General features: G+C 34.3%; 1 protein-coding gene across 8 annotated transcripts in view; it reads left to right on the forward strand.

Annotated features, from left to right (window-relative positions):
- SLC4A10 (solute carrier family 4 member 10) overlaps positions 1-20,033 on the forward strand; it is a 262,310-nt gene that overhangs the window by 220,147 nt on the left and 22,130 nt on the right. For all 8 annotated transcript variants that reach the window (XM_036996105.2, XM_036996103.2, XM_036996108.2 and 5 more), the window contains 6 exons: positions 1,539-1,644; positions 7,042-7,203; positions 8,658-8,771; positions 9,808-9,969; positions 17,155-17,406; positions 18,645-18,713. In XM_036996105.2, coding sequence (XP_036852000.1) covers positions 1,539-1,644; positions 7,042-7,203; positions 8,658-8,771; positions 9,808-9,969; positions 17,155-17,406; positions 18,645-18,713 — 865 coding nt within the window. The remainder of the gene's footprint in view (positions 1-1,538; positions 1,645-7,041; positions 7,204-8,657; positions 8,772-9,807; positions 9,970-17,154; positions 17,407-18,644; positions 18,714-20,033) is intronic.

The following is a 20,033-nucleotide window of genomic DNA, read 5'->3' on the forward strand; positions in this document are numbered from 1 at the left end:
GTTTCCCATAATGTTTTTTAAAAAAATTATTCCTTTGTTTAATGAATTCTAGATAATGAGGGAAAATAAACATGTGTGCTCAATGCTCTATCTTAAACCAGAAGCCAAATCTGATACTTAATTTTAGAAATTATTCAGTGATTTAACAGTTTTAGAGTTAATTATTTTTTAAAGCTTTTCCAACTAAATTATTCTCTCTTTATGGTTACATTTAATATATTTCCTAGTGATCTAATGACCCAGAGTCAAAATTAAACAGGAATTTTGTTTCTTTTGATAGATTCTTAGTGATAGTAGCAAAACTGTCCCAATGCTGGTCAGAATTTAATTCTCTTTAAAAGATTGGAAGTAAAATGAAAAAGAATATCAGAATGTTAGAGAAAGCCTAGTGGGTTTTTTTGTGTTAATACCATGGTGAAAGATCATAGTTTTATTACATCTTATGAAAGACTGAAAAATGAGCCATAAAATAATATTGATGATAACCATGATGATGATAGCAGCCACAATTTCAAAACCGCCTACCTGTGAACCATGCGCCTAATATGTATCATCTTACTTATTCTTCATATTGGTGGTTAGGGTCTATGGTTCAGTCAGCATCAGTACCACACCAGTCCAACTTTCAAATTATGTCATCTATGTGGGTTAATCTGGGAGCTCAACCACCTCATGAAATGCTTCTATAAGAAAATGGTTTCTGAAGGGCAAATATTAGGTTTATGAATGAATTCTTGGAAACAAACCAGCTGTAAAATGAAGTCAACATCAAAACCCATTACTTTGTTAGTAATGTTTACTTGTATCTTCTCATTTATTTATAAAGTCAAAAAGAGCATGAAAAACTGTTTTCTATTACATGATATACCACTATGTCCAATGCTTTCTTATTCTCTCTGCTCTTATCCTCACCCAACATACATCACATTCCCTTTCATGTAGTAGGTACTCCAGAAACTTTGGCATATCAATTGTTTGATTCCTAATAGGACTGTCACTCATCACAAAGAATAGGATATCCTTAGACACCTAGGGTCCTTCAACCTAGCCTTAATTTTGAATTGCATAGCAAAATTATAAGTGATCTTTAGAATATAAATTAAAAAGTCTGATTTTGATTGACATGGCTGTATGATATTAATAACAAAAAGTAAATTATAGTGATAGATCTGGACATTTATGACTTTTTCCATTTATAATATGGGGACAAATAGTCACTGTAAAGTCTACAGAGCATCTCCATTTGGAAAGGTCCTGAAAGATCTGTGTTTTAAAACCTACAGTTTTATAAATTTCCTCTGACTCAGAGAGGGAATGACCTCTCATTGCAGAAAACATCATAGAGTATTACAGTGCTCTAGTAATATATCTCTCCTGCTTGTTAAAAAATAGTGTGTCTTGGAAAGTAGGATCATCTGACTACTTATCTCTCAGCTGGAAGAAGGTTATGACTGGGGAAGAGAACCCAATATACATCTGATTTAAGTACAGTGACAACAAGCATTTATTTCAGAAAAGATGCTATTTTGCCTTTTCAGGTGTAACTGTGTGGAACCACATAATCCGAGCAATGACACATTGCAGGAATGGAGAGAGTCCAATATTTCTGCCTCTGACATAATTTGGGAGAACCTAACTGTGTCGGTGAGTGAACCACTGTAAAATAGGTCAGTGCTTGAATCTTCTTACTATAAGGGCTTTGGCTGACATTTTGAATGAATTATTGCCACTAAGGTAAATTGTTTCAAGTGCATACTATTATAAAAGGATAGTTTTGTCTTAATTTTAATTTTCTTCATTTCAGGTATTCATTAGTAAACTGAGGTTTTCGTTCAACAGCAGGTCTGTCTAATAGTAGGCCTGAGTTGCTCTGAAAGCACACGTGTATACAGCATAATGTGCCCAGATTAACTGAAAGCACATTAAGTAAGAGTGGTGTCGCCCTAAATGAAACCATATGGCAGAACTAAGTTGGCCTTCTGTGTAAAGGACCCACAATGCTTTTGCTCTGTGATGCTGCTCCAGCTGTTCAGAATATGCTGAGGGGGAAGGGAGGTTTGTTAATATTTTAGTGTAAATATTGAAATCTTTGGGAAGAAAAAAATCACGATTCTTAACAGAGTTCTGACACTTCCCTCCAGAAGGGCTTTGTTACTTCCATTTTCTTCTTATCCCACTCAAGAAAAGGGATGGCAGCCTACTTTTCACCTATCAAGATGAGATCCTGTGCCTTTCACAAAGTTTTTTTGACTTTCCTCTGTTTTATGATTTCTTTTGTATCTCATCACTACATTTCTTAATGCTTTTAATCTCATCATGTTTGTGCATATCTTTTCCCATTTATATTTGTATCCTTTGTTTCTCTTCAACCAAATCTCATAATTGGGAGAGTTGACAGTGTTCTGCTTTTAGTGAACACTGAAACATGAGTTACCTTGTTCCTTTTCCATTCCTCTTAGTTACAAACATTATGATTCAAAGCTTCTGCTACTTTACCTACCTAGATAAACTCAAATCCCATTATAACCATCAGCATAAAACTCTATAAAATTCTAGTTCATTTTATGAAACACATAGCATTTTAGCAAATAAGCCAGTTAGTGGAATATAGAAATCTTTTTTGTTGTAAATATTAAGGCACTCTAAACATAATTCTTGCAAGAGCATTTGAGCTGTTTCCTGTTCTCTCAATTTTCCCCATTAAATATTTTTTTCAGAATTAAAATCAAATTACTTACCCTCTGTTTTAAATTCTAACTTGACCTATATTTTATTACCTCTTTTTCTTATCTTAGGCATCTTCTGTAGATTAAGCCTTCACTTACTGTTGTTGTTTTCTTTTGTTATGTTAACATTTATTCTGTCCCACTGATTTTTCCTGAGAAAAATGACATTACCAGACTGCTCACTCTCAGAGAGATATTTAAATTGAACAATAAATGAAATGATGGGCTGAACAAAAAAGAATGCTACCGTTTTCAGAATCTAGACATGGGATTACGGTCGATGCATTCATCAATATATCTTCCATCTATATTCCCCTTTTGTAAACTTTAAGGATATTGCTTATGTCTCTCACCTTGGTGTCCCCTTCAAAGCAGAAAGCTAATAATCCCATTTCTAAATTATATAACTTATAATTTACTCCATGTAGTGTAATGTTAAATAATAATATTCATTCTACGCAATAGCAAATCCTGAATAATAATCTTCTAAGAGATTCACAGCATAATTGATCTGGCTAGCCATGAGTTAATTTTAGGTATTAAAAGTTTTAGGGTCAAGCAGAATACAGTGAAAAATATTTTGCAATCAAAGCAGATCTAGCACTGTGGGTGTTTTTTTTTTCTAGTTCTATACTAGGTGTTAACATTCTGGCAGAAATTTTCATATTATTTTTCATTAGTTAAAAGCAGTTTTTGCAATGGATAATTGCTAATCTTGACCAGAAATAGCCTTTGTCACCAAAGGGTATGCTACATAATGAAAATATCTTGTAATTTTCTAAGTCAGTGAAGACCATTAAAATTTTTGTCTTAATTGTTATGCTGTTTTTTTCCTCAGTATTATCTTCAGTATCACTAAAAGCATTTCATTAATAAAGCATTGTGCTAATGGCTATTATAACTAGTTTTGTAAAAATAGTGATATATCATTTATTTCATATATATTGTTCATTTGACAATCTTTTAATTGAGCTGTTACATATCTCTTGAATTGTAACTTATGATTTGCCAACTCAGAAAAGCCAAAGAACTTTAGCTTTCTTTGATTCCCCTATACTGCAGTATGCATAGTAAGTGTTCAGTAAACATGTAACAATTATTTTGAAAAATAGCCCTATATCACAAATTTAATATTTAATGCAAGTGTTTTGTTTTGGTTCATTTTGTTTTCTAGCTTTATTGAGGTATAATTGACAAACAACAATTTTATTTAAGTTGTATTTAAATTATATTTTAAATATATTATTTAAGTTATAAACATGATGTTTTGATATATGCATATATTGTGAAATGATTATCTTACTCAAGGATTATCTCAATCAAGCTAATTAATCTTCCTGTCACCACACATAATTACCTTTTTCTTTTTTCTGTTTTTGGTGAGAATCATCAAGGTCTTCTCTTTTAATAAGTTTCAGCTATATAATGCAGTATTATTAACCATTGTCATTGTTAGAATTAGATCTTCAGAATTTATTCATCCTCCAGAATCAAAACTTTATACCCTTTGCATAGTTTCCCCATTTCCCCTCTTTCCCCCTCACCCTTGGTAACCACCATTCTACTCTTTGCTTCTATGAATTTGACTTTTTTTTAGATTCCATATATAAGTGAAATCATGAATTATTTGCCTTTGTGTGTCTGGCTTCTTTTACTTAGTATAATGTCCTCTAGGCTCATCCATTATTTTGCAAATGACAGGATTTCCTTCTTTTTTCTTAAGGATGAATGATATTTCATTGTATACTCATAGTACATTTTCTTAAACTACTCATCTATCAATAGACATTTAGGTTATTTACATATCTTGGCTATTGCGAATAATGCTTAATTCAATTTTCCTATGGCAAGCTAGAATATTTGGTTTCTATTTTTATATGTATTTTTTACAGTATCACAAAATCAGTCATTATAAGGAATTCCTAGGCAAGGTTTAAAATATTCACAAGCAATTAACTAGCAATTGGTTAAAAACTGTCTCAGTGCCAGAATTACATATTTAGCTTGTACATATATGAGGGGCAGGATACTAATGCCAACTTCAATTTCTTATTTTATCAAACTTAATTCTTACCAACTTATAAAATTGTTGAAACTTAGAATGTGTTTGAAGAATAATTAGTAGAAATGAGTTTGTCAACAAGCATTTTTTTCATTTTGGAAGTGAAACCATATGTTAGACTCAAAATAAGAGAACATGATTTTGGTTTTCGTTTCTAAATCTCAGGACTTCTTGTGTGTGTGTGTGTGTGTGTGTGTGTGTGTGTGTGTGTGTGTGTGTGTGTGTGTGTGTTAGGGATACAGTTGGTATAAATCGGAAAATAAATGTAGAATTCAGTAGGTCACAGTTTTTCTTTTTTAAATAACGTACTGTCCCCCAAAAAGGAAGACAAAAATATTCTTTTCAGATTTGCTTTGAATGAAGGTGACGAGGCAAGCTTTTGGCTATTTATTATAGATTATAAGACAGTTAAATGATTCTTTAAATGGCATCTATGTTCTTAAGAATTGAGAACAAGACCAAGCCAAATTCAAGGTAGATTTAGAAGACTTTTATATCTGTACAAAAAACTGAAGATGATCACAAATCTATAGATAATGTGTTTACAATAGAGCGTCTAGCTCCTCTTTGTAATTAGCCATTCTGTTTAACCATTGCTTTGCTTAGTAATTGCTGTACTAGCATCTCAGGTCAAGGGCAAGAGAAGGGACTAAAAATCACAGGATTTGCTTTTGGTACTTTATATAATTTTATGGAGTTTTGAGAAAGGAAAATTAAAGCTAAATTTAAAGGAAAATTAAGGCCTGGGAGATTTTTCTTTGATTTTTCAGTTAGCCAAGTTATTGTACTCAATATCAGCTTAACATGGATAGTTGGAATTCAACTGTAGCTAGCAAGGAAGGTATTTGTAGTTAGATTAGAAAAAAGAACAGAATTCTGTCAGATAATTACAGGGTACACTAACAATATTCTCAAGAATCCTAGCCTTAGGGGTAGCTGCCCCATGTAGATTTTACTGTTTGTTTTGGGATTACAATGTAGTTATCTCTGATTTTACTCTAGAATTTTTTGAAGGTAGTTATTTTCTGCTGTACAAGGACTCTAGGGCCTGGGGCTTTGTTCATTGGGCAGACTCTATGTTGTTGATCAATCTGTTCATCCATATTTTTCTCTGAGAGCTTTCTATACCATGACACAATTCAATTTCTGTTCAGGTCACAAACTATGTCAAGTGTTAATGAGGTCATTGGATCACTTAAGCCATTCTTTTCAGTTTTGAGATAAAAAAATCAATACTTCACTGATATGATCTTTAAAATAAAGTAAGAGAAACCAAAATGAGTTTGAAAGAAAAATTTTTATTTCAAAATATTAATGTTTAAAATGCTCAGTTTTTCTTGAAGAGGAAATTTTTTTGACTTTGCTGCCACCTCATGGCTAAGGTAATAATTAGATACAATCCCTCAGGGGCTTATACAAATTTATACCAGGAAAAAGACCATGGAGAGGTCATAGTAAATATGAATTTTGCCTTGTTCATGTAGTAACGCTTTCTCTTTTGTTCTATAATCTAAGTTCAAACCCCATTTTTTACTCCCAGTCATTCTGGTCAATAAAATGTCATGGTTTTCTTCTTGCCTTTTCTGCCTTTCTTAGTAGCTTCTAGACTAGATAATTCTATGAAGTCACTGCTCTTCTTTAATATGCAATAATGCCCCCAGGGTAGGCACCCAGTTTGTGTCACAGCTCTGCCACCCAGCATCAGTAAGACTATAGCAAATTACCTGACTTCTGTACATCTCAGTTTCCTCAGACATGAAATAGAAATAATAAGCATCTACCTATTTTATAAGGTTGATGTGAAAATTAAGATGCTGTATTTAAATGATTTGACATAAGGTCTGACCCCAGTAAGCACTCACTATAAAGTATGTCACATTTTCAATAAATCTGGTTTCAATAAAACTGAGTAAATAATTACATACACATTGATTGGTAAATCCATTAGTTTTATAGATTTAAATTTAATTTGAAAAAATTAAAAAAGTTTGTAAGTGGGTTCATGTTCAAATTTAACAATAACTCTTTGATATTGCTCTCTACATATCCAAATATAATTCAGAAAGTGTAATGTGCTATTAAATCATTGTGGAATCCATAAAAGAAAATCTTCAGCATCACAAGTGCAACTGACATTAAAAATGGTTGTTTTCTGAAAAAAATGTGTCCTTTTGTTTCTCAATAGATTTTATTTATTTATTTATTTATTTATTTATTTATTTATTTATTTATTTATTTTACTTCCTCTGGTAGGAATGCAAATCATTGCATGGAGAATATATTGGACGAGCCTGCGGCCACGATCACCCGTACGTTCCAGATGTTCTCTTTTGGTCAGTGATCCTGTTCTTTTCCACAGTTACTCTGTCAGCCACCTTGAAGCAGTTCAAGACTAGTCGCTATTTTCCAACCAAGGTACACAGACCATAATTTTCCTAAACAAAATTTCCTAATCAAAGCTTTACACCAACATAAAGCATGTTATTGAGTTATACATGTTTCAGGACAAAAGAAAGAGCACCTGCTGTCTTAGAAGGAGGTGCTAAAAGGTCTCTGTGGGAGTGAGCTGCCGGGTCAGGAGCGGGGTGCAGTGAGGCAGGTGAGGAGGAAGCATTTTGTGGTTCCCATGCGGGGAGAGCACTTGCCCTCCATGCTCTTCTCCTGACTTCAAATCCCAAAGATAAACCCCCACTTTCCCACTTGTGCGTTTGGAAATCAAGAGCACGCACGCTTTACTGATTGTCACTTTCTTGCCCAGCGAACAGCGGGAACTATTCCAGGGTGACAGACACTCACAGGAGCCACTGTTACATTCTCTAATTGGGAAAGCCCCTGCAGGACTCACTGGAACACCATTCTCTTTTTCGTGTTTAAAGTGTCAGCCCCTCCCCCTAACCCACCACGTTTGCATCTGCATATTTGGAAAGGAAAGTAAACAGAGAAACAGCTTAGTTCAATATTTAACACTGAAAAGTAACACCTATAATGTCTGACTCAGCCAAAAAGGAAAAGACAAGAAACAAGAAAACAAGCTTTTTAGGGGTGAGCTAAAGATTATGATCAAAATTCCACTTCGGGAAAATATTTTAAGAGCAATTTCTCCCAAAGAAAACTTCTGTTTTTGTCACCTTTTCCTTGCTTAAGGAGGAAGATTCATTTCTTTTCCATGAAAGCTTAGTTTGACCAAAACAAAAAATTTTTTGCAAGTTGAAACAGTAATTCTGCATTTTGTGTGTCATAAAGGCATCCTAAAAGAATCCAGATCTTGTTGATAATTGTATAGATTTTTGCTCAAACATGGCTTTATAAATGAGAAATGGCCTTAAAAAAAGGTACTCTTTTCCAAAGTAGCTAACTTAGAATAACTTTTAAATTTGCCGATACTGTTGTGTACATTCCCTGCTACTGTATTATATCTCAGATGAACGGAAATATTATTATGCTTCAATAAAAATGATCTTATTTTATGGTACTTCAGCTTTATCATGTTAAAATGTCTATGTGAGAAAGAGTGCTAAAATTCAGCCAAATTCTGGCCATTCAACCTTATCCTACTTTTTAAATGTTCACTCGGGCTCATAATAAACTTAGATTTTAAATAAATACTGAAAATAGCATGATCACCATTATAGCTATTCCATCATGCTTCATTCCGTAAAAGTTGAGCGTGTATTCATCTTAATGCCAGAGATACATGAATATATATTCAGGTTCTGACAGAACTAATGTTAATATTACAGTATGCATAAAATATAATATTATGATATGGTGTCATAAAGTGTTTATAATGTGTGACTCTAGATTATGTTCCTGAGTATTCCTCACTATTTATAGTTCTTTCAAGTGACAAGTGCTTTCATTATTTTTAGGTTCGATCCATAGTGAGTGACTTTGCTGTCTTTCTTACCATTCTGTGTATGGTTTTAATTGACTATGCCATTGGGATCCCATCTCCAAAACTACAAGTTCCAAGCGTTTTCAAGGTGAAGTTACAGCATTTACTATTTCTCCATTAGGTCTAATCTTCATTTAGTTAAAGACTGTGATCCTAGTACTTGGCGTTTTCATGAAAGCATAAAGGACATAAATTAATAGAGGAATAAATAAAATGCCCACAGCATGACTGAGATATTAGTCTAATATTAAAAGAATAGGAACCACAGAAATAGAAACCTAGAGGTCGCTTAAAAAGCTTTCCTGTTAATTATTCCAGTTGGAATATCTGTTAGGCGACACTCCTAAAAGATGAAGAAGGATTTCGGAACTAAGAGAAAATGTGTTATCTTGATGCAGAACTGCACAGTAGATAGGGCTTGGAAAACAGATGAAATTAGATTTGGAATAGAATTCTAACCATGTAACTAAGTATGTGACCTTGGACCAGTTATGTAACCTCCCTGAGCCTCAGTTTTCTCACCTGTCAAACAGGGCTGGGGACTTCCTCAAAGAACTGTCAAAATGAATTCCTTTGGTAACTCATCTCTGGCACCAGCCATGTTTAGAACACTTCTCTGAGCCCTTGATGCGACTGATTGTCTCCTTGCCATTTTTACATACTGGCCTGTGCACACCTCTAAAATAAGAGTTACACACAGTTGTAAACATGCTATTTATGTATGTAAATACATTTGCCAACTGCAAATGGCAAATATTAATATTATTGTATTTAATAAAGGCATTGATTAAGAACACAGACTTTTGTGCCAGTGGGAGTTGAAATACTGTCTCTGTCACTTATACGCTTTGGGACGTTAGGCAATTTACTGGACTGCTCTCTGCCTCAGTTTCCTTATTATCTTTTTCAGAGTGTTGTGAAGAAAAAAATAAGTTAAAGTATTTAAAGCGCTTGGTATGCCTCACCTTATACATGTTTCGTGAATGTTATTATTATTGTATATTATAGCTCCCTCAGCATATCACTAATAATTAGGGCTTTCCTGGTATCATCAGTAAGACTTAATTTGACTAGGTATTCATGAATCCAGTTAAGTACTATGTACATTCTTTTATTTTTCACAGCCCACCAGAGATGATCGTGGCTGGTTTATTACACCTTTAGGTCCGAATCCATGGTGGACAGTAATAGCTGCTATTATTCCAGCTTTGCTTTGCACTATTCTAATTTTTATGGACCAACAGATCACAGCTGTCATCATCAACAGGAAAGAGCATAAGCTGAAGGTATATTTTAACATCTGTTTTAGTGTAAATCGCTATGACTTAACTGGCATCAACTGATACTCTTTATACTTTGCCTACATTCTGTATTCATTTGTACATTAAGATATTAAAATAATCTTTTCAGGTTCATAATTTTTACTGTCCATATTCATAATATTTTGTCTTATGATGAGTTTAAAATTAATTAATTTATAACACTTGGCTGAGCTATAAACTCTGAAACCTTACCTACAGCACTTAAACAATGCCAATGTTACAACTTTCTTTACCAAGTTTAACATATTTTAATGAAATAACAATCCATTCTGGTGAAGTGCAACTTTGTCAACTTGTCATATATCTGGGGTTCCTCTGTTTCTTTCTTTGGCCCAAAGTGTGTCTATTAGATTGCATTCATTATTGGAGCTAATTACATGTTCAGATATGTCTCATTTTCCTTAGTTATTTCTCTGTCTATATGCCAGTAACAATAAAGTCCAGCTGTAAATGTTAAGTTTGTGATATCTTTCTAGAGTTTTATCACAGATTTCAATGATTTCTTTTTTTTTTTACAAAGACAATAAATATGGGTGTATCTTATTAATATGTTATTTTCTGACTGACATTTTACAATTGTGAATAGTCAAGTTGTTTACTGGTGTGCAATTTGAGATATGGAATATGGGCACTATCAATTACAGGAATATGTTAAATAAATCAACAAAATCATTGAATAGCTAAAAAAAAAATCAGAATCAAACCTTATAAAAGAGAACATATACAATCATGCTTTGTCCTAGTATCATGGGATAATTACCATCTATCTTCATATGCTACTTAAACCCTAGGAAAAGATTCATTGTCAGAACAACAGAAATCATGCTTCATAGGATTTTATAAGTATGTTTATTAGAAAGATTTAGAAAATCTCTTACTGAATTTTTGGTGGGAAGTAGTAATGTTATAAATATAAGAAAGCATAATTATTTGTAATAAATCTTACCAAAAAGGAAATTTGTATATGTATTAAGGAGTGTCTCCTAAAGAGCACTTTTTATTTTCTTTGTAGACAGTAATTTAACAGTGCACAAAGCCTTTTTATAAAAGATTTCCTTCAAATCACTTGTTAAAAATATATTTTACAAAAATATCTCATAAAGTCTTAGGAACTAGACCAGTGGTATGCTGGCACATGTTTAACAACCATTTCTCTGTGTATAAAAAAGAGAGAGAGAGACCCTGATTTATAATGTTTGCTGATTTCCATGGTGTGAATACTCCCACCGTGGCCCATATCAAACTACCAATGTGACATCAACTGGCAGGAAAAAAATTTGAAATTAAACAATTGGCTCTCATAAGCTTATAAAAGCTGCCTCCAAACACTGAACTGTGCCATTCAACATTGGAAACTTTGAGTCACTTACAGCCTTCAAAACAAGGAATTCAGATTTCCAAGTTTCATAGCTTATGGATGGATATCAATTGATAAAAAATATTACTTATTTTAGAAATATCAACATGTTGCAAAAGCAAATACCACTACAGCTTAACTATTAAAGTTACATAGTTGATTCAATAGATCTATAAAACAAGTGTAAATACTTCGTGTTGAATATTGTTAAACTGTTACTCCATAAGAAGGAAAACATTTTTTCTATATACCAGTTTATTTTTTAGAGCTGAAAACCCCTTTATTTTTCTCACTGTAAAGTAATATATGGTTTTGGTATAACAAATCAGACAATATAAAAATTTAAAAGACAAAAGTGAAAAACACTGAAATTTCATCACTCAGAGATAACATTGTTAATATTTTGATATATATATACCCAAATATGTATTTTGATACCATGTTGTTGCTTGTATTTTTTTTCCACATAAGATCATTATCACGGTAATCATCTCATGTCAACAATATAAATCTTCATTGTCATTTTTAATGGCTGTATATATATTTCATTGTATGGTATGTTTTAAAGTAAACTGAAAGACTAATGTTTGAGGAATAAAGTTAGCTGTATAGTCATTATTTTCCTTTTGAAGAAGGGTTTTTTTTAAGCCTTTAAATCCCACTTATTTCATAGAAAAATTATCCTTTGTAAAGGCTGTTAAGCTAAACTGATGTAGGTGGTATTTTTTCCAAATATTAATGGAGTCATATTAAAACAAAATGTGGAAGTAAGTCAGTATTTACTGAGGGTGATACTACCTTCTGGCCATTCTCTACTCTTGCTCTTTACAGGTTTCTCCACCTTATAAATTAAATAGGCACTTACTCTTTGCTCTTATAAGCCTGTGGTAGGCCCTTGGCATTCACAGCTTTCCAAAGCTCCAAATTAAACAAATATATTATATTTTCCCCTTTACAGATAGCATAGAACAAATAAAACACAATAAAGCATTCTTTAAGTGGTCCTATCAAGTACTTGCATTTATAGAATCAAATTTAGAATGAAAGCACTTAATATTTTTATCACCAAAATAAACTTGAGGCTATATTGTGTTATTTGTACATTTCCCTTTTTATTGTACAAACAAATGATTATATAGCCAGAAGATTCATATTTTACTCCTTAATAGCCTGGATTTAGTAAACAATAGAGCACATCTGCCTTTCCATAAACTGCTACATTCCCACCAGAAGGAGAGTCAGTCTTTTCTTGGCCACTGTGAGTCTGAGCACCCCACGCTCCTCCTCGGATAAGGACATTAGCAAAGCAAGTCCTTCCACGGAAGATGTTTTATCTACACTGAAATTTTTGGGGGCCCGGGGGGGTGCTATAACCCTTGCCTACTATGAGCTTCAGTATAGTGTGGCCTGTCACTGCTTATTTTCCTGTTAACAACAAAAATCACCTTCTCAGCACATTCTTTACTCAGAGTAACGGTTTGTTGTGTAGCCGCCCTTCCCAGTTGTTTCACTGAAATGCTTGCATAGTCTCCTGGCTTTGACTTAAACCTCATTGTCGTGAAAAGGCACATGTTTCTTGAGTATATCCGCAGACCACGAGTTAACCACATTTTTAGCTTTTACTAATTTTCTTTTCTCACTTGAAAACACATTTTTGCCTTGTTTGGGGGCATTCCTTGACATTCTTTAATCAATCATGTTGTCTAGTTCTGTATAAAGCATCTAGTAGATTCCATATCTAAGTCTCCCTCATATATCCAAGTCACTTCAGAATTCATCATGTCACTCTTTATCTCTCCCAAACTTGTATTATAGATCTTTTCACTTTTTCTTCACTTCAGTTAACAAAATTAGTGAATTGGTTTTCTTTGAGAGGATTTTTTTTTTGTGCCATTAAAAATGTCTTTATTGTTTTGAGAGTATTACTACATACACACACCGTAAAGCTGTGTTGAGTGGAAGGTGCTAGGTTCAACTCACTGCCTAAGTGACTTTACTTCTCCCTCAGAATAAAGAAGCTCAGAATGAGCAAAACTCCAGCTCACTGTACCTCATGATCTTTTGGGTCACTCAAGAGTGATAAGAGCTGCAAATGTAAATGCAAATTATCATAGATAAATAGATAGATAGATAGATAGATAGATAGATAGATAGATAGATAGATAGATAGATAGATAGATGTGAATCCATACTCTCTCTAGCATTTTTTGTTTGTTTCATCCCCACAGAAGTAGGCTAGGCACAGGCTAACTGAATCCCTTTGAAAAGCATTAAAATATCCACTTTTTAAAAAAGTACTTTCCCAAAAAATGGAAAGAGAGATATTATCTTATAGAAAAGAAAGCTTCTGTTAAGATACAACTGTGGGATTTTCTACATGTTTCTGTAGACAGTTCAGTCTTCTTTTGACATCATTTTTAATAAACAGCAATACAATCCCAGATCACTTGAGTAAATGAATGCATTTGCAACATTCATTTGGCATCACATTCTCTTGATGATTATGGCATTTGATATGTTCTTTTTTGCCCTCTTTGTCAGCCTGGTTCTTCATGTCAATCTATAGTCTTTTATGTGGTTAACTTGACAGATGCAGGAAATTGCTGCCAAGCTTTGAAATGAATTTTTTCAGCAGTGGCATCTGGGTATCAGATGGTCCCCTTGGCTGGCCTCTTGTCTTGCTGCGTGTTGGTTTTAGTGGGGTCTGGTGTAGCATCACCTGTTGCTATGCTCCCTTTTCCTCCCATATGTCCATTCCCATGATTCATGGATGAATGTGAGAATAAAAACTCTGGTTCTGTCTTTATTTCAGAAAAAAAAAAATCTAGAGAAATATGTTAGAAGGTGCAGAGTTCTCTCTCTGACAAAGGGCTACTTCCCTTTGGCTGGCATGCCTATCCGCTAATAATTTGGTTACAGAGACCAAGCTTTGAATGATATTTAATGAAAGGCAAGAAGAAGGATAATGATTAATTAGTGGAAGTGACAGAACTGCTTTATTTCCCTGGATTCAAACTCAATTAAGATTCTCCTGGTGTTGCACAACATAATCAGGGGGAAATTGTGTTTTTGTTTTTGTCATGTACTTGTGGTTTACAAAGCTAGCTTTCTAAATGCAGAAAGGAAATTATTCCCTTGGGAAGCATTATTTTGTCTGACCCCTGCAATCCAGAATCCCACCATTTATATATGTATGGCATTTTTAAAACACTGAGTAAGAGCCGTAGGAACCCGGTATCTGAAGGCCTTCCTTATAACGTGAAGCCATAGTGAACATGGATCCTGCGAAAGGCCGGAGTGTGCTAAAAGTACAAGCCGACTCTCAAGACCCCGTCCTCTGCCTGCGCCCGACGTTTATCTCAAAGCTACTGTACTAGCACCTTTTCCGTTCCGCCACTTTGCAAAACAGCCCAGGGGGCGCCATTCACACTGCGCTTCGTCAGACGCAAGGGCTTGTGTGACCCTTCACTGTTCTATATTCTTCTCACTCCAGGTCCCTGGGACAAAACACCCTTTTAATGGCTAAGACGTTGTCCTTGAAAGGGACCAAAAATTGAGCTCTATTCATCTTCCAGGTTGTTCTGCAGAAGGACCAGAGGACCATCGTATGTCCCTGGTGAAGTTTCTTCTCTGCCTTTTGGATTAAGCTGAAACCAGGGTGTTTCTCTTCCCACTTTCCAGCTCTTAGTTATGAAGATCTTTCTTGATTCACTTGCAGAGAAAAGTTTCTAGAGTCATGTTCATAAGGGAAATTGAGTTCAGGCATTTGGGTTAACTGGAGCATTGCTCCAGCCAAGCTGATCCAATTGGGTATCACTGAAATGGCGACAGGGTGGGAAGAAAATGTGCTCATATTGGTTTCTCCCATTTCTCTTCATTATTATCTCCTGCACTTTTATAATTTCGCAGGAATAATCAGAAAGGAGAGGAAGTACAACTAACTTTAAGATTGTTTTTCTTAGTAAAGCAATAAACAAAATAGCAGAAAAGAAAACACCACCATGACATATATGCAACAAATACTCAGATGTTTCACCCAGGCTATGCAAGTTTTCATATTAAATAGAAACTGCTTGCAGTTTGGTAAAACTTCCTGTTAAAAAAAGCCAAAATTCTTCCTCTAGAAGAATTGATAATTTTTCTGCTCATGTTCATAGTAACAAAATTTAACAGCTTTATTTAAAGTTATACTTACTAAATTTGATTCTAAGAGACGTTTCAGTGGTGTATATTTCTTTTTAAAAAGTGAATCTGTAACTTATTGATTGCTTATTATGTGCCAATGATTATGCTAAAAACGATGTAAAATACTGAGAAATTACAAGATGGTGCTTGCCCCTAAGAAACATACTTTTATTGAGAAGCCTTTAAACAAATGAGTAAAAAATGAAATTTTATGGTTCAACTTCTAGGATATAATGGTCCTTACTATTTATTGGGTGCTTCCTGTGTACCAGACATTATTCTAAATGATTTACAGAATTGTAGACGGTAACTCCACTTCTTGTGGTGAGATTTTGTAATGTATATAATTGTTGAATCACTACGTTATATACCTGAAACCAATATAAAATTGTGTATCAACTATACTTCAATTAAAAAATTTTAAAAATTAAAATTAAATAATTTAATCTTCACAACATCCCAATGAGGTGCCTCCTGTTATCAACCCCATTTTTCAGATAGGGAGCCAGAGGCACCTGAACCCTTCACCACTGTATCATGCCGTCCCTCATGAAGCAGTCGTTGAGTTGGGATTCAGAAGAGGCCAAGCCATTGCTGCCTCTGAGGCTTGATTTACAATGTCAGTTTCTTGCAGAGGTGGTGGAGGGAGAGGGTCTTGCTTTTCTTGTCTGTCTTCAGTTTCTCTCCTCAGGGAGACCTTGCCTCCTCCAAGGGAGCAGGCTCCCCATCACCTCATCTCCATGTGCACCCATTTCTCCTCATGCACATTTCTTGCCTGCTCCTGGAAAGTGCTCAAGTTTGCAACGCCTGGAGGTCAGTGATAGTGGAGTGGTATCACACAGAGAGATAGAAAACACTTAAAAACTGTCATTTTAAGGAGAGGCCACATTTTTTTTTCAGGTGCTGAAATGGAAAGAAAAGAGAGCAAGATACTATATACTAAGATAAAAATGAGTATATATCAGGAAGCGTAAGTTCCATGGTGTTAGTTTCATCCGTAAAAAGTCACCTGCTGAGACAAAGGAGGGCAATGGAAACAGTGTTCAGGAAGAGTTTATCTTTAGGAGATCTGGTACGAAGGGCCCCTTGAGTATTGGCAGCAGTGGTTTCTATTCTCAATCAGACCAGTCTTAGCTCTGTTTTTAATGTACTCCTCATTTGTTTTCTCAGCCTGATGCCTGGTGTGTGGCTGGTGTTCAATAATTTTTATAGGAATCAATAATGAACGATTACCTACATGAATGAATGGCCAATTAACTTTCTCAACTAAGGAAACTAAGGGAAGTGACTGTTTTGATAATGACTTTACTTACCCAATAGAAATAGAATGGAAACTAATGGAACATTAACCCAGAAATGCATGAAACCTATTAAAGTATGTAAAAGTCACTATAATCTCAATTGCAATAGGAACATTGGCAACTTTTCTTTAAGTGGATTATGTATTTTGAGACTGTCACCTATTTATCTTTAGTTTATTTTGCATTTTAGAATTAGTTATATAAGACTCAAGGTCTTATCTCTATTTTTACTGTTCCACGGTGCTGGTGTTTGCCTCTGGACTGCATTCAGGTCCTGTGAGGATGCTCTTTTCTTTCTTTTCACAGAAAGGTTGCGGGTACCATCTGGACCTATTAATGGTGGCTTTAATGCTGGGAGTGTGCTCCATCATGGGCCTGCCGTGGTTTGTGGCCGCCACTGTCCTCTCCATCACTCACGTCAACAGCCTGAAACTGGAATCAGAATGTTCAGCTCCAGGAGAACAACCCAGATTTCTTGGCATTCGGGAGCAAAGGGTTACGGGGCTTTTGATTTTTATTCTTATGGGTTCATCAGTCTTTATGACCAGCATTCTGAAGGTAATGAAATCTGCCTTTATGAATCTGAGAGAAGGCAGAATATGTTTATTACTGTTTAAAAAATTTCATTTGAATCTAAGCCATCAGTTTGCAAATATTGTATGGCACATGATGAAAAGTGATGAATTTCTTTACCATGTTTATATAACTTCTACAGTTAACAGGGCAAATTACGTGCTACATTTTAGAATCCTTAAGTGCATAAAAAACGTAGTCTGGAAAATTTGATGTGCAAATTGGTATTGCAGTTTTGAAATGGTGATCAGGGTGTGGGAAAAAGTCATTCATTATTTCTGATTGACTTGTGACCTGAATTCACTGCAGGTGCACACAAAATAAGATTTCCATTTTCTTGTCATTCAACAGCTGTATCTGCAATTAACATACCTAGTATGAGATACAGGTGTAGAGATGAGCAATGTCATAGTTATGGCCACAAATGCAGTTTCGTATTTTAAATGTTCCATAAAACTGCTATAGGGATATTATCATTTTATATACTTCTGTTTTTCACATTTAAAATAATCGAATCATTTTGAAGAGCAATTATTTTGTCACACGATTTTGGAAGGTATTTCCAAGGTTTATCAATTGTATTTTAAATGACAACTCATTTTATTTCTCTAGAATTTGAAATTTGTAATTGACTTATTGAATCATTTATGCAAGTTTACTTGTTTTTAATCATTTTTACAGGTACATGTCAAGAATTAATTTCTATGTTATATATATAGGGATAGAACGATGCTGAGCTATTCCAAGTAAAAGAGAAAAATTGAACAATTCATATGTTTACAACTATTTGGTATACTGTAGGAGCAATATCCAAATGTTAACTCCATTCTTCACCTTTAATCCCAATATTTCACTGTTGTGAAACAAAATTCAAATTGCCCTAAAGTATCATAATAAAAACAGCTAACATTTATTGTTTGCTATATATCATGTGTATACTTTTATAGGTTTTGACCTGTTAAGTACTCATAAAAACCCTATTATTATCATCCTTTTTTAAATATCGGGAATCTAGGGCACAGAGAGCTTAAGTAACTTACTTATGGTACTGCAGCTAAAAAGTGCTGGAGCTGGGATTTGAACCCAGGTGTTCTGGGTCTGTCTTATACTGCTTCTAAATATTTATTTATTTTACTGTGTTTTTCTTTGGTAAGTGCAAAATAGCATGACCATATTACATTTGAAAATAACTTGTGTCTTTCTTTCAAATTGTTCTTTTGTAGTTTATTCCCATGCCAGTTCTGTATGGAGTGTTTCTTTATATGGGTACTTCATCTTTAAAGGGAATTCAGGTAAATTATAATAAACCGTCTGTGATGACTTATCTTAAGGTCTATTAATGCTGAGTCATGGGATAACTAAGAAAAGGACATCATGTGAGGAGCAGCTTTCCTACCACAAATAAGTTTCTTCAAGCAGGTTCATAATCTTAGGGTCATTTGTTTAGCATAAGTATATTAAAACTGTCAAAGATTTAGACTTTACAATCCCTTTAGAAAACCAATAGCAGTATGTTGCAAAATACATCCAAATGCCATTAGTCTTTGATACTGCTATCTAATAAATGGTTTATTCCTTCAGACAGAAAAAACCTTCCAGCACAAAATGTTTGTTGTTACAGATACCATCAAAATACTGGAAACAACCCTATTGTCCAACAGCAGTAAAAACATTAGGTACAGTCCTTTAAAATTGATAATTATGATGAACATGAAAGTAATATGGTAGAAATGCTTATGGTATAATACAAAGTGAAAACAAGTTGTACTGTCATAGAGCTATGAGTGTGGGTAGATTAAAAAGGAAGGTGATATAATTGAAAACAACTTAACATAGGGAAATCATGACCAATGTTTCCTTTCATATTTACTTTTCTGTTACCATTGCACTTGTATTTATAGAATTATTTTTTAAATTAAGCTAAAAATAAAGGGATAAAGAAAGGAAATTTCAGAGTATAAAGGAAAACTTAGTTGTTTAGAAACTACTGTTGTATTAATTTTTACTGCCGCATAACTAATTCCTATAAAACTTAGTGGTTTTAAACAACAAACATTTATTACCTCACATTTTCTGTGGGTCCTAAATTTGGAAACAGATTAGCAAGGTTGTTCTGGCTTAAGATGTCTCTTGTGGTTGCTGTCAGACATGGACAAGGGCTGCAACCATCTGAAGGCTTGACTAGGTCTTCAGGAGCTCTGTCCACAATGGGCTTATCACACAGCTGACAGCAAAAGACACCAGTTCCTAGTTTTTGTACCCCACGGGCTTCTCCATAGGACACTAAGTGTGATAGTTCCATGACTAAGGAGCTAAAGTCCTTCAGAGTGAGCAGTAAGAGAGAGGGACGGCCAAGTCCCTGTGCCTTTTAACTTCATCCCCAAAGTCATACACGGCCACTTCCACTTGTTTTGTGTTTGTTAGTTAAGTCATTATGTCCATTTTACACACAAGGCGAGGGAAATTAGACCCCATCTCTTGAAGAGCATCATATCAAAGAATTTCAGGACACATTTTAAAACCAACACAAGTATCTTAAATCTTTACAGCGATTGTTGGCCAGTTATCCCTGCTTATGATACTGTAGTGGGTTGAATAGTGTTCCTCTCAAA

This window comes from Manis javanica, chromosome 7 (genome assembly GCF_040802235.1).
Source record: "Manis javanica isolate MJ-LG chromosome 7, MJ_LKY, whole genome shotgun sequence".
In the NCBI taxonomy this organism is placed as follows: Eukaryota; Metazoa; Chordata; class Mammalia; order Pholidota; family Manidae; genus Manis; species Manis javanica.